This window comes from Erpetoichthys calabaricus, chromosome 3 (genome assembly GCF_900747795.2).
Source record: "Erpetoichthys calabaricus chromosome 3, fErpCal1.3, whole genome shotgun sequence".
Classification (NCBI taxonomy): Eukaryota; Metazoa; Chordata; class Cladistia; order Polypteriformes; family Polypteridae; genus Erpetoichthys; species Erpetoichthys calabaricus.
In genome coordinates, this window is record NC_041396.2 from 174916767 (window position 1) to 174941189 (window position 24423).

The 24423-nt window shown below is 37.3% G+C and overlaps 1 protein-coding gene across 3 annotated transcripts in view; it reads right to left on the minus strand.

Moving 5' to 3' along the window:
* The window catches only part of lyrm2 (LYR motif containing 2), a 42932-nt gene extending 25859 nt beyond the window's left edge, over positions 1–17073 (minus strand). Inside the window, exons 1-4 of one of the 3 annotated variants that reach the window (XR_007934583.1) lie at positions 16940–17073; positions 14612–14752; positions 14066–14168; positions 6639–6769 (exon numbers count right to left, since the gene is read on the minus strand). Coding sequence is in view for 2 of the 3 variants with exons in the window: in XM_051925456.1 (XP_051781416.1) it covers positions 14085–14168; positions 14612–14752; positions 16940–16984 (270 nt within the window). In the remaining variant the exon portion in view is untranslated. Of the gene's footprint in view, positions 1–6638; positions 6770–10756; positions 10860–13678; positions 14169–14611; positions 14753–16939 lie in introns of those variants that run through there. The other 2 variants (XM_051925456.1, XM_028791091.2) reach the window with 2 other exon arrangements.
* Between the last annotated feature and the right edge of the window lie 7350 nt (positions 17074–24423).

The window sequence follows — 24423 nt, forward strand, 5'->3', positions numbered from 1 at the left end:
CACACATATATATATATATACACACATATATATATATATATACACACATATATATATATATATATACACATATATATATACAATATATATATATATACACATATATATATACAATATATATATATATACACACATACAGTGGTGTGAAAAACTATTTGCCCCCTTCCTGATTTCTTATTCTTTTGCATGTTTGTCACACAAAATGTTTCTGATCATCAAACACATTTAACCATTAGTCAAATATAACACAAGTAAACACAAAATGCAGTTTTTAAATTATGGTTTTTATTATTTAGGGAGAAAAAAAATCCAAACCTACATGGCCCTGTGTGAAAAAGTAATTGCCCCCTTGTTAAAAAATAACCTAACTGTGGTGTATCACACCTGAGTTCAATTTCCGTAGCCACCCCCAGGCCTGATTACTGCCACACCTGTTTCAATCAAGAAATCACTTAAATAGGAGCTGCCTGACACAGAGAAGTAGACCAAAAGCACCTCAAAAACTGGACATCATGCCAAGATCCAAAGAAATCAGGAACAAATGAGAACAGAAGTAATTGAGATCTAGCAGTCTGGTAAAGGTTATAAAGCCATTTCTAAAGCTTTGGACTCCAGCGAACCACAGTGAGAGCCATTATACACAAATGGCAAAAACATGGACAGTGGTGAACCTTCCCAGGGAGTGGCCGGCCGACCAAAATTACCCCAAGAGCGCAGAGACGACTCATCTGAGAGGTCACAAAGACCCCAGGACAACGTCTAAAGAACTGCAGGCCTCACTTGCCTCAATTAAGGTCAGTGTTCACGACTCCCACCATAAGAAAGAGACTGGGCAAAAACGGCCTGCATGGCAGATGTCCAAGACGCAAACCACTGTTAAGCAAAAAGAACATTAGGGCTCGTCTCAATTTGCTAAGAAACATCTCAATGATTGCCAAGACTTTTGGGAAAATACCTTGTGGACTGATGAGACAAAAGTTAAACTTTTTGGAAGGCAAATGTCCCGTTACATCTGGCGTAAAAGGAACACAGCATTTCAGAAAAAGAACATCATACCAACAGTAAAATATGGTGGTGGTAGTGTGATGGTTGGGGTTGTTTTGCTGCTTCAGGACCTGGAAGGCTTGCTGTGATAGATGGAACCATGAATTCTACTGTCTACCAAAAAATCCTGAAGGAGAATGTCCGGCCATCTGTTCGTCAACTCAAGCTGAAGCGATCTTGGGTGCTGCAACAGGACAATGACCCAAAACACACCAGCAAATCCACCTCTGAATGGCTGAAGAAAAACAAATGAAGACTTTGGAGTGGCCTAGTCAAAGTCCTGACCTGAATCCAATTGAGATGCTATGGCATGACCTTAAAAAGGCGGTTCATGCTAGAAAACCCTCAAATAAAGCTGAATTACAACAATTTTGCAAAGATGAGTGGGCCAAAATTCCTCCAGAGCGCTGTAAAAAGACTCATTGCAAGTTATCGCAAACGCTTGATTGCAGTTATTGCTGCTAAGGGTGGCCCAACCAGTTATTAGGTTCAGGGGGCGATTACTTTTTCACACAGGGCCATGTAGGTTTGGATTTTTTTTTCTCCCTAATTAATAAAAACCACCATTTAAAAACTGCATTTTGTGTTTACTTGTGTTATATTTGACTAATGGTTAAATGTGTTTATGATCAGAAACATTTTGTGTGACAAACATGCAAAAGAATAGAAATCAGGAAGGGGGCAAATAGTTTTTCACACCACTGTATATATATATACATATATATATATATACACACATATATTATATATACACAATATATATATAGATATACACATACATATATACATACAGATATATATACATATATAATATATATACACAACTATATATATACAATATATTATATATATACACATATTATATATATATAGTACACATATATATATACACATATTATACACATATATATATAATATATATATATATATATATAATATATATATATACTACACATATATATATATTTGCAAACTGTTTCTTCTTCATTGAGGTTTTCTCTTGGAGAGCTTTTTTCATTTCATTGAAAATTAAAACAGCAGCTGCCAAATTATGTAGCTTTCTTATTAATTTTTCAACATTGTGTAAAATAACTTTATAAAGTAACATAAAAGGTTTACATACTGGTTATCCTTTTACACTAAAATATACTAAAGAGATACAAAAAAGTAAAATGCATATGTTCTTTTTCTTAAAGGAGATTAAATATTACTGAAGAAGAAAAAAAAAAAACTAAAACAGCCAAATGGGGCTATGCATACAAACTTAAAAGTTTAAATAAAATAGAAATATACACTTTTATTTTTACTTGCTTAACTTGTGGAGGGTGTATCCTGTAGCAAAGCCCTAACTTTTTTCGTGAAAGCCCGTTTCAGTCAATAAGTCTTAAAAACAGGTGTAAAGATAGGGACAATAAGCTACGCAAACCCAGGAAGACATGGAATCGTTTAAATCAAGTATCATTACATCTTCCTTTCTTAAAGAGAAGTAAGGCAGTACTTATAAGCTTACATATATATATAATATAGACATACATACATATATAATATATATATATATATATATAAGACATACATACATATATATATATATATATATCTCTCTCTCTCGCTCTATCTATATATATATATATATATATATATATATATCTATATAATATATATATATATATATATCTAAATCCCCGCGAAGTGCTGCTTTTATATTTTTATGAAGAAGAAAAGCTTTTAAATTGAGGGAAAATATCCCAAAAGCAATTTGTTACGGATCTGTTTTTTTTGTGAAGCAGCCTTAACACAGCTTTTCCGCTGTTTTATAAACAAACGCTATATAAGGTCTTCCTTTTTCCTTGCTTCGCCAAGGAAAGAGCCTTTTTATTAAATCCAAGGGTTCTTCGCTTTTTTTTTTTTTGTTTATTACGATTGTTATAGTTCTGTTTGTATACGACTTTGTCAGTTCAGCACTCAGGTTGTAATATGACCAAGCCGTGCAAGCTTACTGTTAAGAATGCAACGTATAGTTGTACATGAGAAAAGCAATCTTGCCTCAAATCAATGGCAAACTTTTGTAGGTCTATGAACTTAAAGTTTAGGTTTACACGGTGCTTTCTTTCCGAAGTACCTGCACTCATGAATATGTCTGTATGCGTCAGTCGCTCAAATCCCCGCACTTCGCACCGGCGAAGTACTGCTTTTAAATTTTTATTAAGAAGAAAAAAAAACCTTTTAAAATTGAGGGAAAATATACCAATAACAGTTTGTTAAGGATCTGTTTTTTTGTGAAGCTGCGTTCACGCGAGTGATCACTTCGAGATGACTTGCTGGCTAACCATGAGCGTTACCTGGTAGGTAACCACCCATACAATCAGACTGTGAATCAGACTACGAATGCCGTGAATGTAATTACCCCGATCTACATGCTGTCAAATAAACGAACCACACGCCGTGGCGCAATTTTAGGGGCTTAGCCTCTAGCGCTGACGTCCGAGGTTCGATTCCCGTAAGGGAGTGAAGTGAGCGCTGCTTTTTAAAGTACTGCTTTTAAATTTTTATTAAGAAGAAAAGAAAACCTTTTAAATTAAGTCTTAAAAAGAGCTGTAAAGATATTGACAATAAGCTACGCAAAACCACCAAGACATGCAATCGTTTAAATCAAAGCGCGAGTCGAAAAACACATCCCATAATATTAGTTAACGATTAACACATTTCTATATGTATTGTAAGCATACAATACAACGGATAATATGTTGCGCTTATTTATCTGGTGTACTGACATTTTTGCGCGTTTAACGGCTGAAATCTAACATGGTTTGTGCCCTTCAGAATGAAAAGAGTTTGCATTTACCTTTTAATAAAAGGCGAACTTTTAAGCCTGAGAAATCACCCCGTAAATGCACACGTTTAATTGCACATGTGTTAATATGTATGCTTACACAGTATTAAAAGACACTCAACAAGTACACAGTATTAAAAGACAGTCACCAATTAACGTCATTGACCTTTGTTCCCGCGTTTGACTTGTGCTGTAAATCTCTTCCTCGTTTCAGTTCACGTGATTACGTAGGAGGCGTAATACGTGATGACGCGATACGTGACTCCGCCTCCTCCATTAGAGTATATGGACAAAAAACAGGTTCCAGTTATGACCATTACACGTAGAATTTCGAAATGAAACCTCCTAACTTTTGTAAGTAAGCTGTAAGGAATGAGCCTGCCAAATTTCAGACTTCTACCTACACGGGAAGTTGGAGAATTAGTGATGAATGAGTCAGTCAAACAGGTTCCAGTTATGACCATTACACGTAGAATTTCGAAATAAACCTGCCTAACTTTTGTAAGTAAGCTGTAAGGAATGAGCCTGCCAAATTCAGACTTCTACCTAAACGGGAAGTTGGAGAATTAGTGATGAGTGAGTCAGTCAAGTCAGTCAGTCAGTCAGTGAGGGCTTTGCCTTTTTATTAGTATAGATATATATATATATATATATATATATATATATATATGTAGATATGTAAAATATATATATATATATATATATATATATATATATATAATATATATATATATATACACAGTGATCCCTCGCTATATCGCGCTTCGCCTTTCGCGGCTTCACTCTATCGCGATTTTATATGTAAGCATATTTAAATATATATCGTCGGATTTTTTGCTGGTTCGCGGATTTCTGAGGACAATGGGTCTTTTAATTTCTGGTACATGCTTCCTCAGTTGGTTTGCCCAGTTGATTTTATACAAGGGACGCTATTGGCAGATGGCTGAGAAGCTACCCAACTTACTTTTCTCTTTCTCTCTCTCTCTTGCGCTTTCTCTGATCCTGACGTAGGGGGTGTGAGCAGGGGGGCTGTTCGCACACCTAGACGATAGGGACGCTTGTCTAAAAATGCTGAAAGATTATCTTCACGTTGCTACCTTCTGTGCAGCTGCTTAGTGAAGCGACATGCTGCACGGTGCTTCGCATACTTAAAAGCTCGAAGGGCACGTATTGATTTTTGTATGTTTGTTTTTCTCTGTCTCTCTCTATCTCTCTCTCCCTGCTCCTGACGGAGGGGGTGTGAGCTGCCGCCTTCAACAGCTTTGTGCCGCGGTGCTTCGCATACTTAAAAGCCAAACAGCCCTATTAATGTGTTTGTTTTCTCTGTCTTTATGACAGTCTCTGCTCCTGACGCGCACTCCTTTGAAAAGGAAGAAATGTTTGCATTCTTTTAATTGTGAGACAGAACTGTCATCTCTGTCTTGTCATGGAGCACAGTTTAAACTTTTGAAAAAGAGACAAATGTTTGTTTGCAGTGTTTGAATAACGTTCCCGTCTCTCTACAACCTCCTGTGTTTCTGCGCAAATCTGTGACCCAAGCATGACAATATAAAAATAACCATATAAACATATGGTTTCTACTTCGCGGATTTTCTTATTTCGCGGGTGGCTCTGGAACGCAACCCCCGCGATGGAGTATATATATATGTGTCTGTGTGTATATATATATATATATATATATATATATATATATATATATGTGTGTGTATGTATGTATGTGTATATATATATGTATATGTGTGTGTGTAGTATATATATATATATATAATATATATATATATATATATATATATATATATATATGGATGTGTATATGTATATATGTAGATATGTGTACATGTAGATATGTATATATATGTATATATGTATATGTATATATATTTTATTTGTGTTTACATTGACAATCATGTTACGTTATTTTTAAAAATGTTCCTTTTCTTTTTCATAACCTCTTTAACCACACTTCTTCTCCGCTGCGAAGCGCGGGTATTTTGCTAGTCTCTATTATTTAATGTATTTCTAAAGTACTGTAAATCTCTGTTTCTTTTGTTACATGTTCTGTGCCTGCTGTTTACTTGAAAGGGGCTTTGCAACACATACGTGTGTCAATATAATGGGCTTTATTTAGAACTCTATAACTGCCGTTGCCATTTATGCTGCTAGTTGTGAATATCAAGTTCCTCCTCCATGGTCTGCTTTATTTGTTTCTGCAGAACTTTCTAGTTGTGCTAATTCTCTTGTTTAACTGTTACTACACAATCAACCACAGTGTTGATGGGAGAGTTGCAAATAATTTGTGTTTTTGGAATGACTCTTTTCAGTGAATCAAATAATGCCATTCGTGAGTACGAACAAATTGACTCAGTGGAGTTCAACGGGTGAGATAAAGCGCATGTGTGTCCTGGGTGATGTCATCTGTATGTTTTATTTCCTTGGTAGTTGTTTAAAGTGCAAGAACCACCTGAATCGTGAATTTCAATTCATTTGATTCACAAATGAGCGACTACCTTAGAACCAGTCTAATGATTCTCACTCATTTGATTTGCAGATTAATCATTGAGTTGCCCAATTCTCATTCACTTATGATTCTGTGCACATCTTAAATGTGTTATCATTCTTTGTGTGCAGAAACAGGACAATGGCAAACACCAAACATAAATGAACTTAGGTCATTCCTCAGAATTTTAGTGAAGTAATTAATAAATACCACAAGAGCAATAATATAAGAACAACACAGTAAGAATGTAAAACATTAGAATGTTACCGTTAAAGAGAAGGCCCTTCCAGTTATGTCCATGTCCAATTTTGCAGACGTGTACAGCCTCCATTTTCATCTGCATCATGAGCAGCAGCACAGAGTGCAGACTGGGAACAGCAATGTGCCACCACAGAAAACTGGGTAGAAAAGAAAACATATCAGTCACTAACACAGAATATTTAACTGACTATTTTAGTCTACTAAACCATACACATATGGAAGATTAAGCAGATGCCAAATTTTAAGAAACTGGAGTTTATTAAAGACTTCCACAGAGCCAGCCTTGTGTATCTTTTTAGGCAGATACTGTAATTCCATAATTTGGTGGTAAAAGCGCTGTACTTACTGTACTTCTGATGGTCTCGTTTCTTATTCTGTCCTTTTTTGTAAATCCACACATCCATCTCAATATTCTCATTTCTCACACATCAACCTTCTTCTCCTGCTCTCCTTTTACTGCCCATGACTCAGCTCTACACATCATTGCTGGTCATACCAGTGTCTTAAAATCCTTACCTTTAACCTTTGCCTTAAATCTTCACTCACACAATACTCCTGATACCTTCTTCCAACTGTTCCATCCAAACTGCATTCTGTGGATCATCACTGCATCTAATTTGCCATCTCAGGCTACCACAGAGCCTAGATATTTACATGTTATCTACTCTTTTCAATAGCTCTTAACTTCTGAATCCTGATCATCATTAAACCTCTTCTTCCTATTTACTTCAACCCTTGATCTTCTAAAGCCCCTCTCCATTCTTCCAACTTTCTCTTTTCTGGTGCTACACAACACACTGTCATCAGCAAAAAAAGACATGCACCAGGGGGATTGGTCTGTTATTCCCTGACTCACCACTTCCACAATGTGATCAAAGAGGTAAGGGCTTAAAGAAGATCTCTGGTGCAGACCAGGGGCCTCATGTATAAACGGTGCGTACGCACAGAAATGTTGCGTACTCCCGTTTCCACGCTCAAATCGCTATGTATAAAACCTAAACTTGGCGTAAAGCCACGCACATTTCCACGGTAACTCATACCTTGGCGTACGCAATTTCTCCGCTCGGTTTTGCAGACTGGCGGCACCCAGCGTCAAAGCAGTGCTACTGTTCCTGTGTGATCACCCTTTCTTTCTTAGCTCCACATTCCTGACGCGGCTTTATAAATACACTGAAATTAACTGCATATTGTTTTATTAGTGTAATGCATCTGATTGTAATTAACCTGTAGCAATATAATGGTCCAGGGAATAGCCATAGTATTCCAAATACCATAACTGCTTTAGCGTTGTTAATCTCACTGCATCTTGTTCTTCTTTTTGCTGCTCCCGTTAAGGGTTGCCACTGCGGATCATCTTTTTCCATATTACTCTCACTGCACCACTCGGAGTATTTATATCACTGTATCTGAGTGTGAATCACAGCAGCAGCTGATCGGAAAGAGAATTATCGGTATACAGTTTCAAGTACACACTACCTCAACCACGGCAAAAAGCGTCAAAGCCTTTCATGTACGGACCTCGCGTTTCAGAAAGTTTCATCCCAAGAACTATAAACGCACTCAATCAGTCCATCAAGTGCTCCTTGTAGAACTGTTTACTTATAAGTACAATCACCTCACTGTAAACTTACACTACAGTTATAATATTGCACAACCTGCACTACTTTATAAAGTGCGTATGATGACAATATCATTTTTAAGATGAAATGCAGCAAAATATGTTGCTTATAGTATACAGATAAAACTTTAACTTCATTTAAATAATCTGTGTTGTTAATAATTAAACATGTGAGGACACGGTGCTGCAGCGTATAGCTAGTTCACGGATAGCTCCTGCGTTGCGCTGTATTCTTGCTGGTGCTGATGCGACACTGGAAGGACAGACGAATAGAATAATTAAACATGTACTACGAAGATGTTTCAATGTTCCTTAAAAGTTTTGAAGAATCGGCGTTCTAAGCTTACAAATGGCTTAACGTCTATTACAGAGCTGATTGTGTGGCGATTGGGTTTTTGGAGAAAGAAAAGTAAGAACAGGAATTGGAGGTTAGTACATTTGAAAGAGACAGTACTTTTGTAATAAATTATTTCATCGAAGGTCGCACATGGCGCAGCAAGCCTCTTGCGTGAGATATGAACAATCACTGCGCCACCATGTTCCCATGTTTAATAACATGCTTTCATTCCTATCATCATGAAAATGATATCACGTATACATCTCAGTATTTTAATTATTCAGAGAGCTGTAATATCTCAAATGTAATGGATTCTGTGTCCTGTTGGAGAAAGAGAAAGAACGGAAGCACGTAGTGATTCACACACATAGAGCACATAGAAGATCAAACACAGAACAAAGCATTTAACATGCTACTTGAGAAACTAGTAAAATAAACGATTTTAAGATGAAGTTTATGATGTTCTACTTTAATGGCAAAATACACTACGTGATTAAAGTGGACATTTCGTGCTTTTTTCCCCACTGTGTGCCTATTTCTTTGTCTGTACCCTAATAAGCTTTCATATGACACTCAGACGGTGGGCTACGACTTGCCTTTTCACGGCGACTTTGATATGTGATTTCTTTTTTATTTCGGGCACTGTGCGACTTTGTGAACTCGATCTTTCGAGTTTCTCCGACACTCTGTCACTCGATCAACTTTCTTTTGTTGATTATACCACTGTTTAAACCAACAAATAGTACATTTTTCCTTTGCCTCCACTTGGTATTCGCTGAAATTCTTATATTTTCCCCTGTGCTTTTCCCATTATCTTTTCTCAGAAGGCTATTTATATCGATTTGCATATTCAAAGAGGCGTGATTCTGGGAGGAGTTGGGGCGGGACAGAAGGCGCGTGCATGTACGTTACTTTTCACGCTGATCGGGATTTATGTAGTGGAAGAACGTGAAAGTTTGCGTGCGCACAGATTCCTGCATCTGGATTTTTCTGTGCGTACGCACAATCCCGCTTCTGTGCTTACGCCATGTTATAGTGTGAGTTCTACGAACGGTGTTATACAGGAGGCCCCAGGTGTTTGGTTAATTTAGTCTTCCTCCATTTTCTCTCACCCTCTTAAGCTTGCAAACTATTGGGAGTTTTGCAGGCAAAAATCACAGTGGATGATTTCACAACACTTTATCGTGGGGCTACTTTGTCAGCTGCCACTCTGAGTTTACAATAATAATTTTCCACCTTAAAATTTAAATCTTTAGTTGGTTGTAAAACTGATTCGGCCTGGATACAAATGAAACATCATTGTGGAGTCAATGTTTTGGGTTCAGTTCTGGAGGAATCCTCCAGTGTGGCAAGAAGAGAAGCTTTTATTTCTTAGAGTTTGTACTTCTGCCCAAGAAAATGGATCTGTTGTTCCACAGTTTTCAGCTCCTCATCTACACACCACAGCTTACAGTTCACCATCTTGCTTTTCCAGAATTCCAACTAGCAAACTGGCGGGTTTGTTAGGGTGAAGGTGTATTGGTTTTGTCCTCCTGTGCTGGCTTTCTGATCTCTCATCTCTTGCTCACTCTCTTCATTTCCCATTCCTATATTGCCACATATTTTTGCACTCTTAGACCTTTTAGGCCTTGCTATGTCAGTGCACCTGCACAAATTCTTATGTCTCGGCATTGTAGCTGTAAATGTCTTGCATCCTGCTGGATTTCCTCTGATCTAATCTCACTGATGAACTGGCTATTTTCCTTATACAATCTCATCCTTATGAAGTTATCTCAATCACAAATTAATGGGGAATCCAGCAAGTCCATTCATAACTGGGAACAGGCTGCTTCCACAGTTAAATCTTTTACAGGGTGTTCGGCACAAATGATGCAGGCAATCCCTGAATCATGTGTGGTGGTGTGGTTGGTTGGCACGGCCCCTGTTCCTGGTGGCATAGGACTTATGACGGGGTTTAAGGGCTGCCATGTGGCTTATTTCACATGTTGATTGTTTCACATTTTGAAATATTGACTTATTTTTGACTTAAATAAAAAACAACCGATCACAAAAAAAATATTGACTTAGCACAACAGAAACACATTCATGCATTATTCAAAAGGTTCAATGCAATACACTTTCCTGCCACTTTGGTTACGAGCTGTGGACTTGCATTCAAGGTCTACTGTACCACCCCAGATAGCTGTTTGAACATGCATCAGTGTCAGATCTGGGCTTCACTCGATATATATCTGTAATCTTTGTGGTCCCTCCAGGTACCCCTCGTGGCAGCCTGTAGAATGGGGAGGAGCTCAATGTTTGGGGGTGGATGCTCACTTACCATATTACACAGATTCTACACTCAATTGTTTTTCATACTATACATACTCTACAAAATAACCATATTACTGTCTATCCACTATAGGAAAAGATGGCTAATGCATCAACTGAAAAGCTGTTATACTGAGAAAGATACTCACAGAGTTATCAGAAAATTTTCAAACCACTTCACTAATTATGTTGACTTACAAAGTTGCTGTAATCTGTAAAGCACCCAGGCAACAGCTATTGTCGGTACAGTCTCTCCAATCTAAGCTGCTATAGATCTTGACTCCATCTCTTGGTGGTCTCCCTCACCAGTCTTCTTACACATTCAGCTCTTGTGGATAACCACCTCTAGGCAGATTTACAGCTGTGCCATACTCTTTCCATCTCTTAATGTTTGATTTAACAGGACTCCAAGGGATATTCAGTGGCTATTTTCTTGTTTCTTTCTCCTCACTTGTGCTTTTTAATCATGTTTTCATGCAGTTGCCTGGAGTGTTCTTTTGTCCTTGTTGTGTAGATCAGATCACAATGCAGACCACAGCATACAGACTGCAATACATTGAACTCCCTACACTACAGGGAGGTGAGCTCCCTTCAACTAATCACGACGTGACTTCTAAAACCAATTGGCTGTCCCAGTGATGACTGAGTTGTTGCAAGTTAAAGAGGATAAATACTCATGCAATCATTTATTTTGTGTGTTCTATTTGTGATTAATTTAGAACACTTTGCAGAAATTGTGTTTTGACTTTGCCATTGAAGAGTCTTTTACTGTTGATCAGGGTCAAGAAAGACAAATTAAATCCACTGAGATTCAGTGATACATAACAAAATGTGGTAACTTCCAAGGGGTTAAATACTTTTTATAGGGAATGTAGCCTGCACCTGAACAGCATTAAGAATGCCATGAGTGAGAATTAAAAAAAAAAAAAAAAAATCAACAGTCCAGAGTACCTCAAGAATTCAAAAATAAAAAACCAAAAATGCTAGTTATTTCTAATAGTACAAAGTTATGGTGGTAGGTCTGCAGGATTACTAGCTTGTAATAAAAGGACATTCACTCCTAGGCTTAGTTTACTGGTTAAAATGGTCAATTTCCTTAAAACAAAGAAAGCTTACAACTGGTTATTTACTCTGAGAATTTACACATACAGTACACAAAATAGTGTATTATTAATATTCATGATTTTTCCTTTCATTTCACAAACCCACATATTAAATATTGTCTTTGAGGGCTGCTGCTATTCCTGGAAGTACCTGGAATAAGGCAGGAACCAACCCTGGACAGGAAACACTGCCGGATGCTTCTTATAACAGGCAAGTTCAGATTTGCCTGTCTACCTAATGAGTCTGTTTTTCAGATGCTGCAGGAAATGGCATACATGAATAAAACCAATGCAGGCACAGAGAGAACATGCAGATTCCATACAGACCAGGCCTGAATTCAACTCCAGTTCTCCAAAACTGTGAAGCAGTGATATTAACTGCTACTCCAGAAAATGAAGCCATTCAAAAAGCTTTGAATAGTATTCACAAAATAAACTTTAGTTATGGAGGATTTTAAATGTTGTCAGAGATTGGTGAAGTTACAGTGTGAAACACAATCTAAAGATTTCTCCAAGCAGAGGAAAATGACAGAAGAGAAGATGACAAAAAATGACATTACTCAGGTAGGCGTGTTGTAATAATGTACAACATTCTGGTAGATGTGGCACTTAGTGTACCATATTGCATTTTTATTTAGGGAGCTGTGATGTATATACAGCTATTTTCTACAGTGTCACTAAATAGCAAACAAATGCCTTAATGATTCTAAACCAGATGCCTTACTCTTAATGTCCAATTTTTGTTTTTGGAATGCATTTACTAAAGAGAAAATTAAGACTAAATGCACAAAAGTAGACTTTTTGCAAGCAATGCCTCACCATCTAGTGTAGTAAACTGTTAGAAAGAAGAGTAACACTGTAAAAAATGGCAGTAAATTTAACGGTAATACTGTAAATGGTGAAAGTAAAATCCCATTTCTAAAAAAAAAGGAAAATTACCTGTATATCTTAAACAATACATTTCATTTTTTTTTTTACAGCCAAGTTCTGTAAAATCAATATTTTTCTCCCTTGAAAATATGCTACATACCATTTACTGATATACATTAATATATACTGTTAATTTTACAGTGTGAAACTGTTAAACAGTGAAGGTAAACAACTGTAAAATGTAAAACAGTAAAGTGCTATTTCAGTAACACTGAAGGTACGATATTTGCACAAGGAGACGACCCCTTTTACCATATTGTTCCTGGTGAACCGCACACCTTTGCGCAGTATGGAAAAACAAACAAACAAAGTTAGCAGACTTATTTCTCCCTGCGTGCTGAAGCTTTTTTGAGGTTATGGACGCTGATTTATGGTGGGTTGTATTCAATAAGCTGGCACACTTGTAGGACACCATACACCACAAAAGCAAACTTCACTTCTTATTAGACAGTGTGCCAGAACTTCCTTAAACATTGAATTCTTTTCAATGTATGTAGTTAAATGATACAGGTCTGCTGTTGGTTGTTGTTACTTTATTGATGTAAACTGTGAACTGGTGTCTGATCCTGACAATATTTTATAAGGGTTTATTGATTGGCATATTTATTACAGTGCATTGATTTAAGGTTTTGGTTAAATGTTCACTTCTACTGGAATGTGTTGTAAAGGAAAAAGTTATTTACTACAAATTTACACTGTAGATCTACAAATATTTTCACCTTTTTTACAGTAAAAAATTCTGGCAACCACAGCTGCCAGTACTTTACCGTAAATTTAACATTTTTTTTTTTTTTTTTTTACAGTGTATAAGCTGCATTCTCAGGAGTGATTCTGCTATACTGGCTTGATAAACATTCATTCTGACACCCCCCCTGTACTATTCTAAATATGCAGAAACAAGAAGAAATACTGTAATTATTACAACAAAACAGAGTTGATATTTAACTATAAACATAATGAAAACTGAAAATACCATCATATTACACAGTTTGATGATTAATCTCTGAACAAAGGATTGTTGTTTAAAACAAAGTAAACATTTTATTTTTAAAACAAACATATTGGAAAAATTCTGTTGAGGCAATAGTATTGTATCCTGCAGACTTGAACCAAAACACAACCTTAAGCTTCACACCTGAACAAAATGAATGCAGTTAACTGCTCTGAGCTAACTGAAGTGTCCTAGTAAGGTCCTGAAGCTGTCGTCTGCCTTGAGTGACCATCATTCGAATTACGTCCTACAATAGACACATTACAGCATTAGAAGTCTACCCTTAACATTAATATTTTAAAATTCATTTAAAAAAGGATTGGCTCACAGTTAATAATTCATAAAATCAATCAATATTTTCTTTTGCACAAAGATTGGTGATCTCAGCTCCTAAGAGCTTTAAATATGTATGCAGTACCCCAGCCCCAAGCCTATAAATTATAAATAAACTAATAATTAAAAGAAGACACATATGCATAATATGCAGTAACTGAAACATGTTAAAATAGTCTATTTAAAACTGAAATTCTGAATTATGTAACATATACAGTATTACAAAAATGAAAGAAAAAAACAGGAAGCCCAATGCTTACTTAAAGATATTAGGCAGATATTTTAATATCCATTCAATTAATGAATCTAACAAAAAGCCAGTAGTCGATTTTCCCGCTCCCCAACAACAGTATGTACCTCTTCCTTGACATTCTTATTCCTTTTGAACTCTTCTCTTGCCCAGTTTTCCAAATATTGCTGGTCTTCTTTATTGGGAACTTTTCTGATAGTTCGTAAAATACTCCTGTACAAACTGAGGACCTTTTGGCGCTGTAGAAACTAAAGATCACATACATATTATATAATGGTATTAGAAAGCAAACGTTTAAAAAACTAAACAGCAAATACAAGTGATTTTCATCTTATAAATACAATAAATGATGATATTTTCACAGTGAGGAGAATGACAGTAAATAAATTAAAAAACAAAATCACAAGAGACCGTCTGGGAAATTTTTAGTGCAAAAGAGTAACTCTACACATCTCGGAAGAAATACACTGGCAGCAGGAATTCCTTCTTATTACACTTGTAACACACTTCTCCACATCTCTTCATATTATAATAAACTAGTAAGCATGAAGTGTGTTCCGAGTACTAACAACTCCTCTGGTAATGTATAGTGACCTGTTCTCATGACACAATAGACACAAGCCTTGCCGAAGAGCAGATGGCTTAAAATCATCCACAGCTGAGTTTGCATCCTCTCAGTTTGGTTATTCAGAAAGAATAAAAACTAAAGAGAATACTGGGTACATGAAAGGTCACATTTAAAATGTTTAGTATAGCCAAATCTCATGCGGCAGATGTACTTTTTAATGAAGAATGAACACATAAACAGAAAAAAATATTCTTACAGCATTTCTTGTAGGAAGTGTCTAACCTTCTACATAGGTGAAAACAGGAAGTTAGCTAGCAGATCGTTCAAGGGAACACACTCAAGCCAAAAAAACCAAAGACCTCACAAGGCCTACTGTAGCACATGTCCCCTTGAGCTTAGCCACACTGACCTCTCTGTGTTCAAAGACACTTTAAAAAAAAAAAAAAAAAAGAAGAAGAAGTTCCGTTCATTCTTAGTTTAGGATCACATATCTCTCCATGTCTTAATGACTGACTTTTTAATCTCTCCCTTCATGTTCTCTAAAAGCACCTTTATCTCACTTCCTTTCACCTTTTCTTCTTTCATCTGCCTGGCTTTGTTTCCTCTATGTACATATATGTTACCTGCTCCTTTGCAGTTACACACCCAATGAAGGCTAAACAGCTGAAAGTCTTTAACATTTGTTCTTTTTCAGTTTGGTAACAACTTTTAAAGTTTTTTCCTATTATGTAATTAAAACAATTATTTGTTTTGTTAAGATTCTAATCCCACTGAAGTCACAGGGATTATCTAACAATTATTTACCCTTAGGGATTAATAGTGTACCAAATACCAAAATAGATTTTGAAGGATTATATCTCAGGAAGGCCAGCACATTGGAAGTCACAGATCTAGTGCACCAGGTTGAATTTCATGCTTGGATGCTGTCTTGTGTTAAGTTTTCAGATTCTCACAGTGTATGCATACATTCAACAGAGTGTAACTGCAGACTGCAATACGTATGAGGTTAGTCATGTCTTGCTTAACATCACAAAACTCCAATTGCATTAGACTATGGTTAACATTAGGGCTCCGTTACACTCTGGTTAAGATTAGGGTTGTGGGAGTGAAGGACATTTTGTGACTGACATTGTGGGCATTACCTCACCTATGTCACAGGTATTGCAGGCTGCACTTTGACCCTTCTCTATACATTGCCTCTCCTCCCACATCCCACAGTGTGTGCACGTGTATGCATGAGCCTCTAGTCCAGCCCACTGCCACGCTGATTTGGATTAAGCAGATTTGAGAAACAGCATTATGTATAAAATAAACTGTCGAAGCCCACAGTAGTTACCACCAATATGACAGAACAGTAGCATGTTTACGATACTTGTTTATTAAATGTGCCGAGTTCATGCATTCCTGCATTTCAAATAACCTAACCTAGGTGGTGGTTTTTGCAAAACGTCACCACAGATTTCATTTCCGTTTGGCCTCCAAGTGCTACACTTGTGCTCAATCTCGGGTGTCTCACTTTTCAAAAGGCACCTGTGTGGTGTTGTGTTAATCTGTTGATCCGAACGCCTATAACTAAATAACTTTCTGTCATTCCTACTCATCGAAAGTTTACAGGTTTATAAGCACCTCATGAAAATAACCAGTAATGTATGTTAACAATACAAATATTGGATAGTGCTTGTTAAATAAGGAAGAAAAAAAAAAAGACAATACGTCTAATTAAGGAAGACGTGCATGAACTGGTTAGGACACCGTGAATTTAACAAGCATCTCCGTTTTTAAAAAAAGTATAAATTCATCTTCAGTAAGAGCAAAAAAGACGTAATAACGTAATCTGTTTTCATCTTCAGGTCTTTTTCCACTTTACCTGTTTAAAGTTTAAAGCTGCCGGAGGTATCCTTGAAGCTGCCATGGAAAATACTAGAAGTAAATGTAAGAAAACTGCCTCACGCCAGCATTATCCAGCATGACAGCAATCGAGCATAAACAAACAGTACTACGACAGTGAAGACCCGGAATTAAAAGTGCGGCACTCACCGAAAGAGTTGTGATTGGTTCTTGCCCGTTGTTGTGAAATGTGATTGGCTCGTCAATGGTGGTCATTTGCACCACGCCCACACACACACACAGAAAACGTCACGAAGTTTACCACTGGACGAAGAGTTCAATTTAGGCTTTAAGTTTGGAGACAACATAGTTTAATGTTACCGAGGTTGACTATGAAGTACCGTTTAGGATAGCCTCCAATGCGTACTAATTACATCCACTAATACGAGAATTTTATTATTTGTTGTTATGTTACGTTTGCTGATGCTTTAATTCGGGACGGTTTTCAAGCCTAAGCTGCAGTACAGTTTTTTTACGTACTGTACGTCACCAGTGTTCAGGGTTATGACGCCGCACAAGTGATGCAAAAACATGGTTTGGCGGCGGGATTTTCTTTCGCGTTTCATGCCTCTTGTTAGGCAGCCTTCCACGTGTTTAGGCAGACGCGAAAAGGACCGCAGTTTTTTGACTAGGCTGATCATAGACTTATATAGATAGACGCCGCATTCACTGTGTTGCCCAGTCGACACGATACGTCAGCGCGTCCGCCATACTGCGAGTGGCAAAAGTGCCATTTAAACTAAAACAGGTAAACGTGGAAACCGGGTTTTCTTATGAAAAAACAACGTTTAAAACAGTATCGTTTACGTACAACTGATTTTGGCGAATCGTTTAAATGCAATTGTATATATTCATTTATACAGTAATAATGACAATTATTATTAAATAATTCCTCCCATATAAGTAACATTTCTCGGAATGCCTTCTTCCATCTCCTCTCCATCTTCTCATCACATTTCTAGACTGTGTCCTGTTATTATGCAACACAGTACTGAAGTATTGGTTAATGTCCTAGTCACCTCACGTATAGATTACTGTAATGCTATTCTATTTGGCATCCCACAAAAACTTATCCATCGCTTACAACTTCTTCAAAATTCTGCTGCCAGGATAATGACCTGTTCTAAATCCACTGAACATATTACACCTATTCGCTGTCAACTTCACTGGCTCTCTGTTAACTACAGAATACAATACAAAATACTGCTCTTAACATTTAAAGCTCTCCACAACCCTGCTACCCCCTACCTCACTAATATCTTACAGACTTACACTCCCTCTCGCTCACTCAGATCCTCATCTGCAGCTTTACTTTCTGTACTACACATCAAACTCTTCTTTGGGAGCTCGATCATCTCTCATAGTGCTCCTCAACTCTGGAATTCTCTTCCCTCTCATATACGTCAGCTCGATTCAATAACACATTTTAAAACTACCCTCAAAACTTAACTTTTCAAACTGGCATACCAATTGTGAATTTTGCACTGTTACTGTCAGTTATCTTTGTTTGTCTTTCTTCCATCCATCCATCCATTTTCCAACCCGCTGAATCCAAACACAGGGTCACGGGGGTCTGCTGGAGCCAATCCCAGCCAACACAGGGCACAAGGCAGGAACCAATCCTGGGCAGGGTGCCAACCCACGCAGTGTTTGTCTTTCTTTTAACAGTGAAAAGATACACTTAATGACAAAATAAACAATTTTATTGTATATAAATTGGCTTAATAATTTCTGAAAAGATTTCACTCATTCCTCTCTCAATCTCTGTCTCTCTCTCACACACACACAATGTGGTTACTTAAATATATACAGGATAGGATCTAAAATCCATGAAACAGAACTGTCTTACATAGCTTTTTCCATGTTTTGCCACTCTGTAATTTAAGAGTATTCAGTCTGGCAATATGGTTCAATACAATACAATACAATTCAATTTATTTTTGTATAGACCAAAATCACACAAGAAGTGCCGCAATGGGCTTTAACAGGCCCTGCCTCTTGACAGTCCCCCAGCCTTGACTCTCTAAGAAGACAAGGGAAAAATTCCCAAAAAAAAACCTTGTAGTGAAAAATGGAAGAAACCTTGGGAAAGGCAGTTCAAAGGTTTCTTCTATTTTTCCCTACAAGGTTTTTTTTGGGGGAGTTTTTCCTGTGGTGCAGCCTCAGTTTGTGGAAGACAGACACAACTAAAGACAGGAGCATAAAATGATGGTTGTCAATTTCAAACTGTGTTTCCTCAATGTGCTCCTTGAGAAAAAAAGCATCATCTGAACAAACTGATTGATCAAAGATACACTGACAGCTTGCCCTAATGTCGACTGTCAGATAACACGCTCAGCTACTATGACCACCTTGACTGTACTCTCAGAAGGAATCCTCAAACCTCCTTTGTTTTTTTAATGTGAGCAAGTGGTAGCTTTGATCATATGATGCCAGTACAGCATCTGTTACCAAACTAGTACGGCACACATCACAGTACAGCGTTCTCAAAATCCCGTCTAAGGGCTACCTCCCACTGCTTCCTGAGGTGGATTTCTTTGGGAAGCTTTCAAAGTTTGAGAAATGTTAACAGCTAACAACAATCTACATACTATAGTTAGTGACTAAATATGTTTAGCCAAAACGTTGTTTGGAGGCTCACTTGAGCACATAAATGCATAGCTTTGCTACCTTAGCCTGGCGTAGCTAAAGTTAAGATTATAAAACGGGATTTTCTAATGGCCAAATATAACCAAAACAATTGTTTGGCTTTACCTATCAAATGTAATCCCTGTGATCTGGTTTGGAGTGTACAGCGATTTGTACAATCCCAAGCAGCACATGCATGAGGCATCTTTATCCATTACTTCACTCCACAGCAGTGCCACTCGCAATATGGTGGTGATGTTGGCGTACGATGCTGCTGGTCAAGAGGCATCTAGTAATTCTATGTCTATGATTCGCAGCTCCAAATTTGACTGGCTACCTATTTGCCTGCAATCAGCTACTTCTTCACCCAGCTTGTTCACACAGGTTACTTATTCGCCTTAACAGCAAGGCAGATGCCTTTGGTAAATTACCGGTGAGTTTTGGCCAGCCATACATGGTTTCATGGGCCAAATAGTCTGGCAAACTTGGCACCCATCCATATCTAATGAATGAGACTATGATGTTTAATGGGCACTGGACCACCCAAATTTTCCGTTTTAAAGAAACAAGACTCCTTTGTGAAGTTGCATTTAAGTTTTGCCCTGCCCAATATGAGTACCTGGGACAAACGGACTGGCAAAGGTGTTATACTCCAATGTCTAATCAAAAGAATTTACTGAGTTGTTTAATGGGCACTGTAAAGGGCTAAAGGATAAGTTTGGTAGTTTTCAAGTTGAAGTCATTTCTTCACAATCATGATATAAATTAATTTGCCACATAAACTGAAACATTTTTATACATTTTAAAAATATGTTGTTCTAGCATCTTACAATAGAGCTGTGTGGAAGTTGACCAAAAGCATCTACTTTTCAGCAGCAAGGGTTTCAACCTAAGAAAAAATGCCTTCCACATATATGAGGCATCCTCATGATAGCAGAAGCAAACTAGAAAGAGTTATTTTATCACAGATTCTTGGTCCAGTTTTCTTGAGGTAAGGTTCTGTTACTTGCTTGTTTGCGTGCTTGCAGCAGCCATGAAGTTATGACAATGCAATGTCAAACCCCCATTGCAGTTATTTGGCACAGCCTTGTGGAGCAAGGTGCATGGTGAGTGGACTCGTAGTGCGAAGAGCGCGTTGGAGTTTCATTCTGCCACTGCATTGTATTTTGAATTAAAGCCTTTGATTTGTTAAATAGACAAGCCTCTTCTGCACATTAACAAAAACAGAAAAAGACAGGCTGTACAAAAGAGCAGATGGAAGCAGCACAAACCAACTATTATTTTTTAATGCATGCATATTTGACTGTTACACCCGTGAGTATCATGTAAGTGTCCTGCTTCTTTTTGAAGGAGCATAAGTAAGCTGCTGTGACAGAGGTCACACATGTAGTGTATGTAACCATCGGAGTCACCTCGACAGGCAACAGATCAAGCACAAGCTGCTGCAGCCCCTCTGACTGTGCAAGGGTTTCAGTGTTTTGCTGTCAGGAGCAGCCATCACACGAGTAAAAGTGGGAACAGTAAAAGATAGACAACATCAAATAACCCCTCTGAAGGAAAATTTAAAACAGTAATCTAATCTGCATTTGAAGTCACACAGCTATAAAATAGACAAATTAAGACATTTGCTATTTTTTTCAGTGGGAGGTTTTCAAATTTCAAAATTTGTTCAGTGTATTCTATTCAAGATATCCCATTTTACTTTTAAGCATAAGCGTGCCACATTTCGACCAAATCCACTGGAAGCTAAAATGTTTCATGCAGACATGACTGCAGTTGGTGTTTTTCACGTTACACGTGAATGCACTAAAAATTAGAAATGACATTCATCTTGGAGACTAGTGCAGCAGCACTCAAATATAAATCTTAAAGGATGTCCAGAGCACTGTTACCTAATAAGCAAACACAGAACAAAATTGTGGCCAGTGTTTCAGAAATGTAGGCACTAAGTGCAAAGTAAGCATTGCAGTTTTAATGAGAGAAAAGACCCGTTCTTTCTGTAACCAAGCCTTTAGAATTTGGCATGAAAGGTGTTGAGGCCAACCGGAGACACTCGTATAGATGGTCGTTGGACAGTCTACTGCAGTAGTTTTTTTTTGTAATATTCACAGTTAGAAAATGCTGTTTTACATCAGTATGTCAAATTAAACATGGTAAGAATCTGGCAGCAGGAGGAAATGTGCTGCAGTAACCATGTTTGTCTAGAAGGTGACAGGGTCACAGTGAACTTACCTTCACGGGAAGGCTTCCTTAGAAGTAAATTAACTCAGTTTAGCGCGAAGCACCAGAGGCCCACTGACAGATTTTCTGTGCGGTCTGTTGAGAATTCTGTAACACTTTTTATTGCAAATGCATTTTCAATAAACAGCAAGTCTAAACATTAGGACTTCTTTTCCCAGAGTTAGTTTTTCCAGGGACTCAACTAAATTCTGGTAGGGATTGTTTTCCTTTGGTTTGTGCAAAATGTTTTGGGAAGTTGAAGCATGGCCTTCTGTAGGTTAGGTTTAAATACCTCCAGTTTCCTCTGGAAATAACACAAGGCTGACATGAGGTCACATATTGTGGCGTTTCTTCACTAGAGCTTGAAATTTATGTCAGTAAGGTGGGATGTTCTATCAGATGAAAAAAAAAAAAAAAGGCAACAAATGAATTTTTATTTTCATTCTTCATGAAATCCACAAACTGTTCTGTTTCTTTTGTTTTGTTCAGACAGTAAAGTCAGCAGTTTTGTTTCAGTAACCTAAGAAAATTTAAATTCTCTTCTGTTGAGCTACCTAACATTATTGTGGAGATGTAAATCATGAAATGTTACACCAACTCCTGTCACAAATGAGCCACATAAACAATGCTGCAGTCCATGTAATGCTTTCAAGTAATGAGACCATTTTCACCACTGATGACACTACTCCAAGACTGGCACAAAACTCTCTGATGGATGATGCAGTGATAGGAAATCAGGTGTGGCTGATGATCTGTCATGGATGGTGCTACTGATGCCACAGGCTTCATGTCAGTCTCTCTTTCACATAGCATCAGCATTATTGCTTCATAAACTTCTTCCCCTCTTGCGTGGTCATGAAATATTTTCAGACCTAAGACATCCTCACAACACTTCACCATAAAATCTAAAAGACAATTAATTGTGCATTATCTGATGTCCGTTGATTCATCCACAGCTAGCAAAGTCAACTCCCTTTTTTAAGGGCATAGCTAAGTTTCTTGTATAAATCTTCAGCAAGTATTTCAGTTCATCTTACTACACTGGAATCTAAACCAGGTATTTGACTTATTTTTCAATCATTTCATTCTTTTTGTCTGTATAATTATTATTATTATGTAAATCATAACTGGTTTATCACTCCACTCATGAATTCTCTTAGTACTTCAGCATCAGAGAAGGGTTTTTTATGCTTCCTCAGGACCCTCGTAGCCCATAGCGAGGCTTCCACTGCATGCATTTGCTGGGTCATTGTCTTAATAATTCTGCTTGTAGCTTGATATGATGACTTCATTTGGCTTAATTTAATGTGGCTTTTATCTCAGTGCCCTGGTGATACAGTTCTCCTCGAAATGGGCATGTTTGGTGCCATAATGGCATTTCACTTTGCTACTCTTTACAATGGCAACTGTTTCATGACAAATTAAACACATTGGTTTTGAGCTTTTTTCCTTCCACTTGTCCATAAATATATGGCTTTCATTGTCAACATACCTCTTCTTTGTACTGTATATTTCCATACATGCCATTCCTACTTTTTTATACAACTTTCAACCGTTGTCAGCTTGCCGAGCGCATTCTCACTGCAGCCTGCGGAACGGTGAAGATAAGATGGTTAAGGCATTGCTTGCTATGGCAGACTATAGCGGCAGCCTGAGGTCTCGCATAGCAGTCAATAAGTTTATACACAGATTGTTGTAGCTTTTGTGAGTGAAGCAGATACAAGAACACCAGTAACAGGTGCTTTAAAGACAAGTAGCGCACAAAGCACTATTTTTTCTTCTGTGTGCTGTCAAAAAATAACCAAAATAACTGAATTTTGGTTTTGTTCATGATCCGAATTATTATTGTGCTTGGTTCCAGATCTGGACCAGAGTCGCTGCACTAGAGCATTTGTAAGTGGCAAAAAGGAGCAGAACTCCTTTGGAATGTGCAACACAGTAATTGTGAAATTCAAGACTTACAATATAGGCCTTTCTTGATTCTTTTTGATATGATGATATCTAGTGTTAGTCTTAATTTTACATTCAAAATATAAAACTATATACAGTGTATTGGCAATAGTACAAAAACACAGTAGTGTTAAGGTTTATCATATTACATGTTTTATTTTTTCAGATAAACTTTATTAAAGCATTGCCATATAAAGGTGCTTCTGTATGGGATGCATATCAGTAGTAGTAATAACATACTTATAAATCTTGAGCATTTTATACAAGGCAATTTAAAAAGCATGTCCTTATTTTAAGCAAGTTTAATTCTGTGACTGTTACACCAGTGGACAAGGGTTCCTCTTTTCTGTTTCAAGACAGAGCAGCGAGTGAAAATTACAAGGACATTCTTTTTTAATAAGCCTGTACATGTAAGCTGTTGTGTGTTTTACTAAATAAATTAAGTTCTGTGTTTATTATTGGCTGGTGAGTGTTGCATGTTGGCTGGATAAGCAAGTAAGAATTTCAATGTACTCTGTACACATGACCATATTAATGATGGAATGATGTAATGTTTAATTTTAACAATATGTAAACTATTACTACGGCTTCTATTAATACTTGAGAATTGAGAAACAAAAAACACTTAAGTATAGTACCACCCAAGGATAAGAGTGCCCATATTTA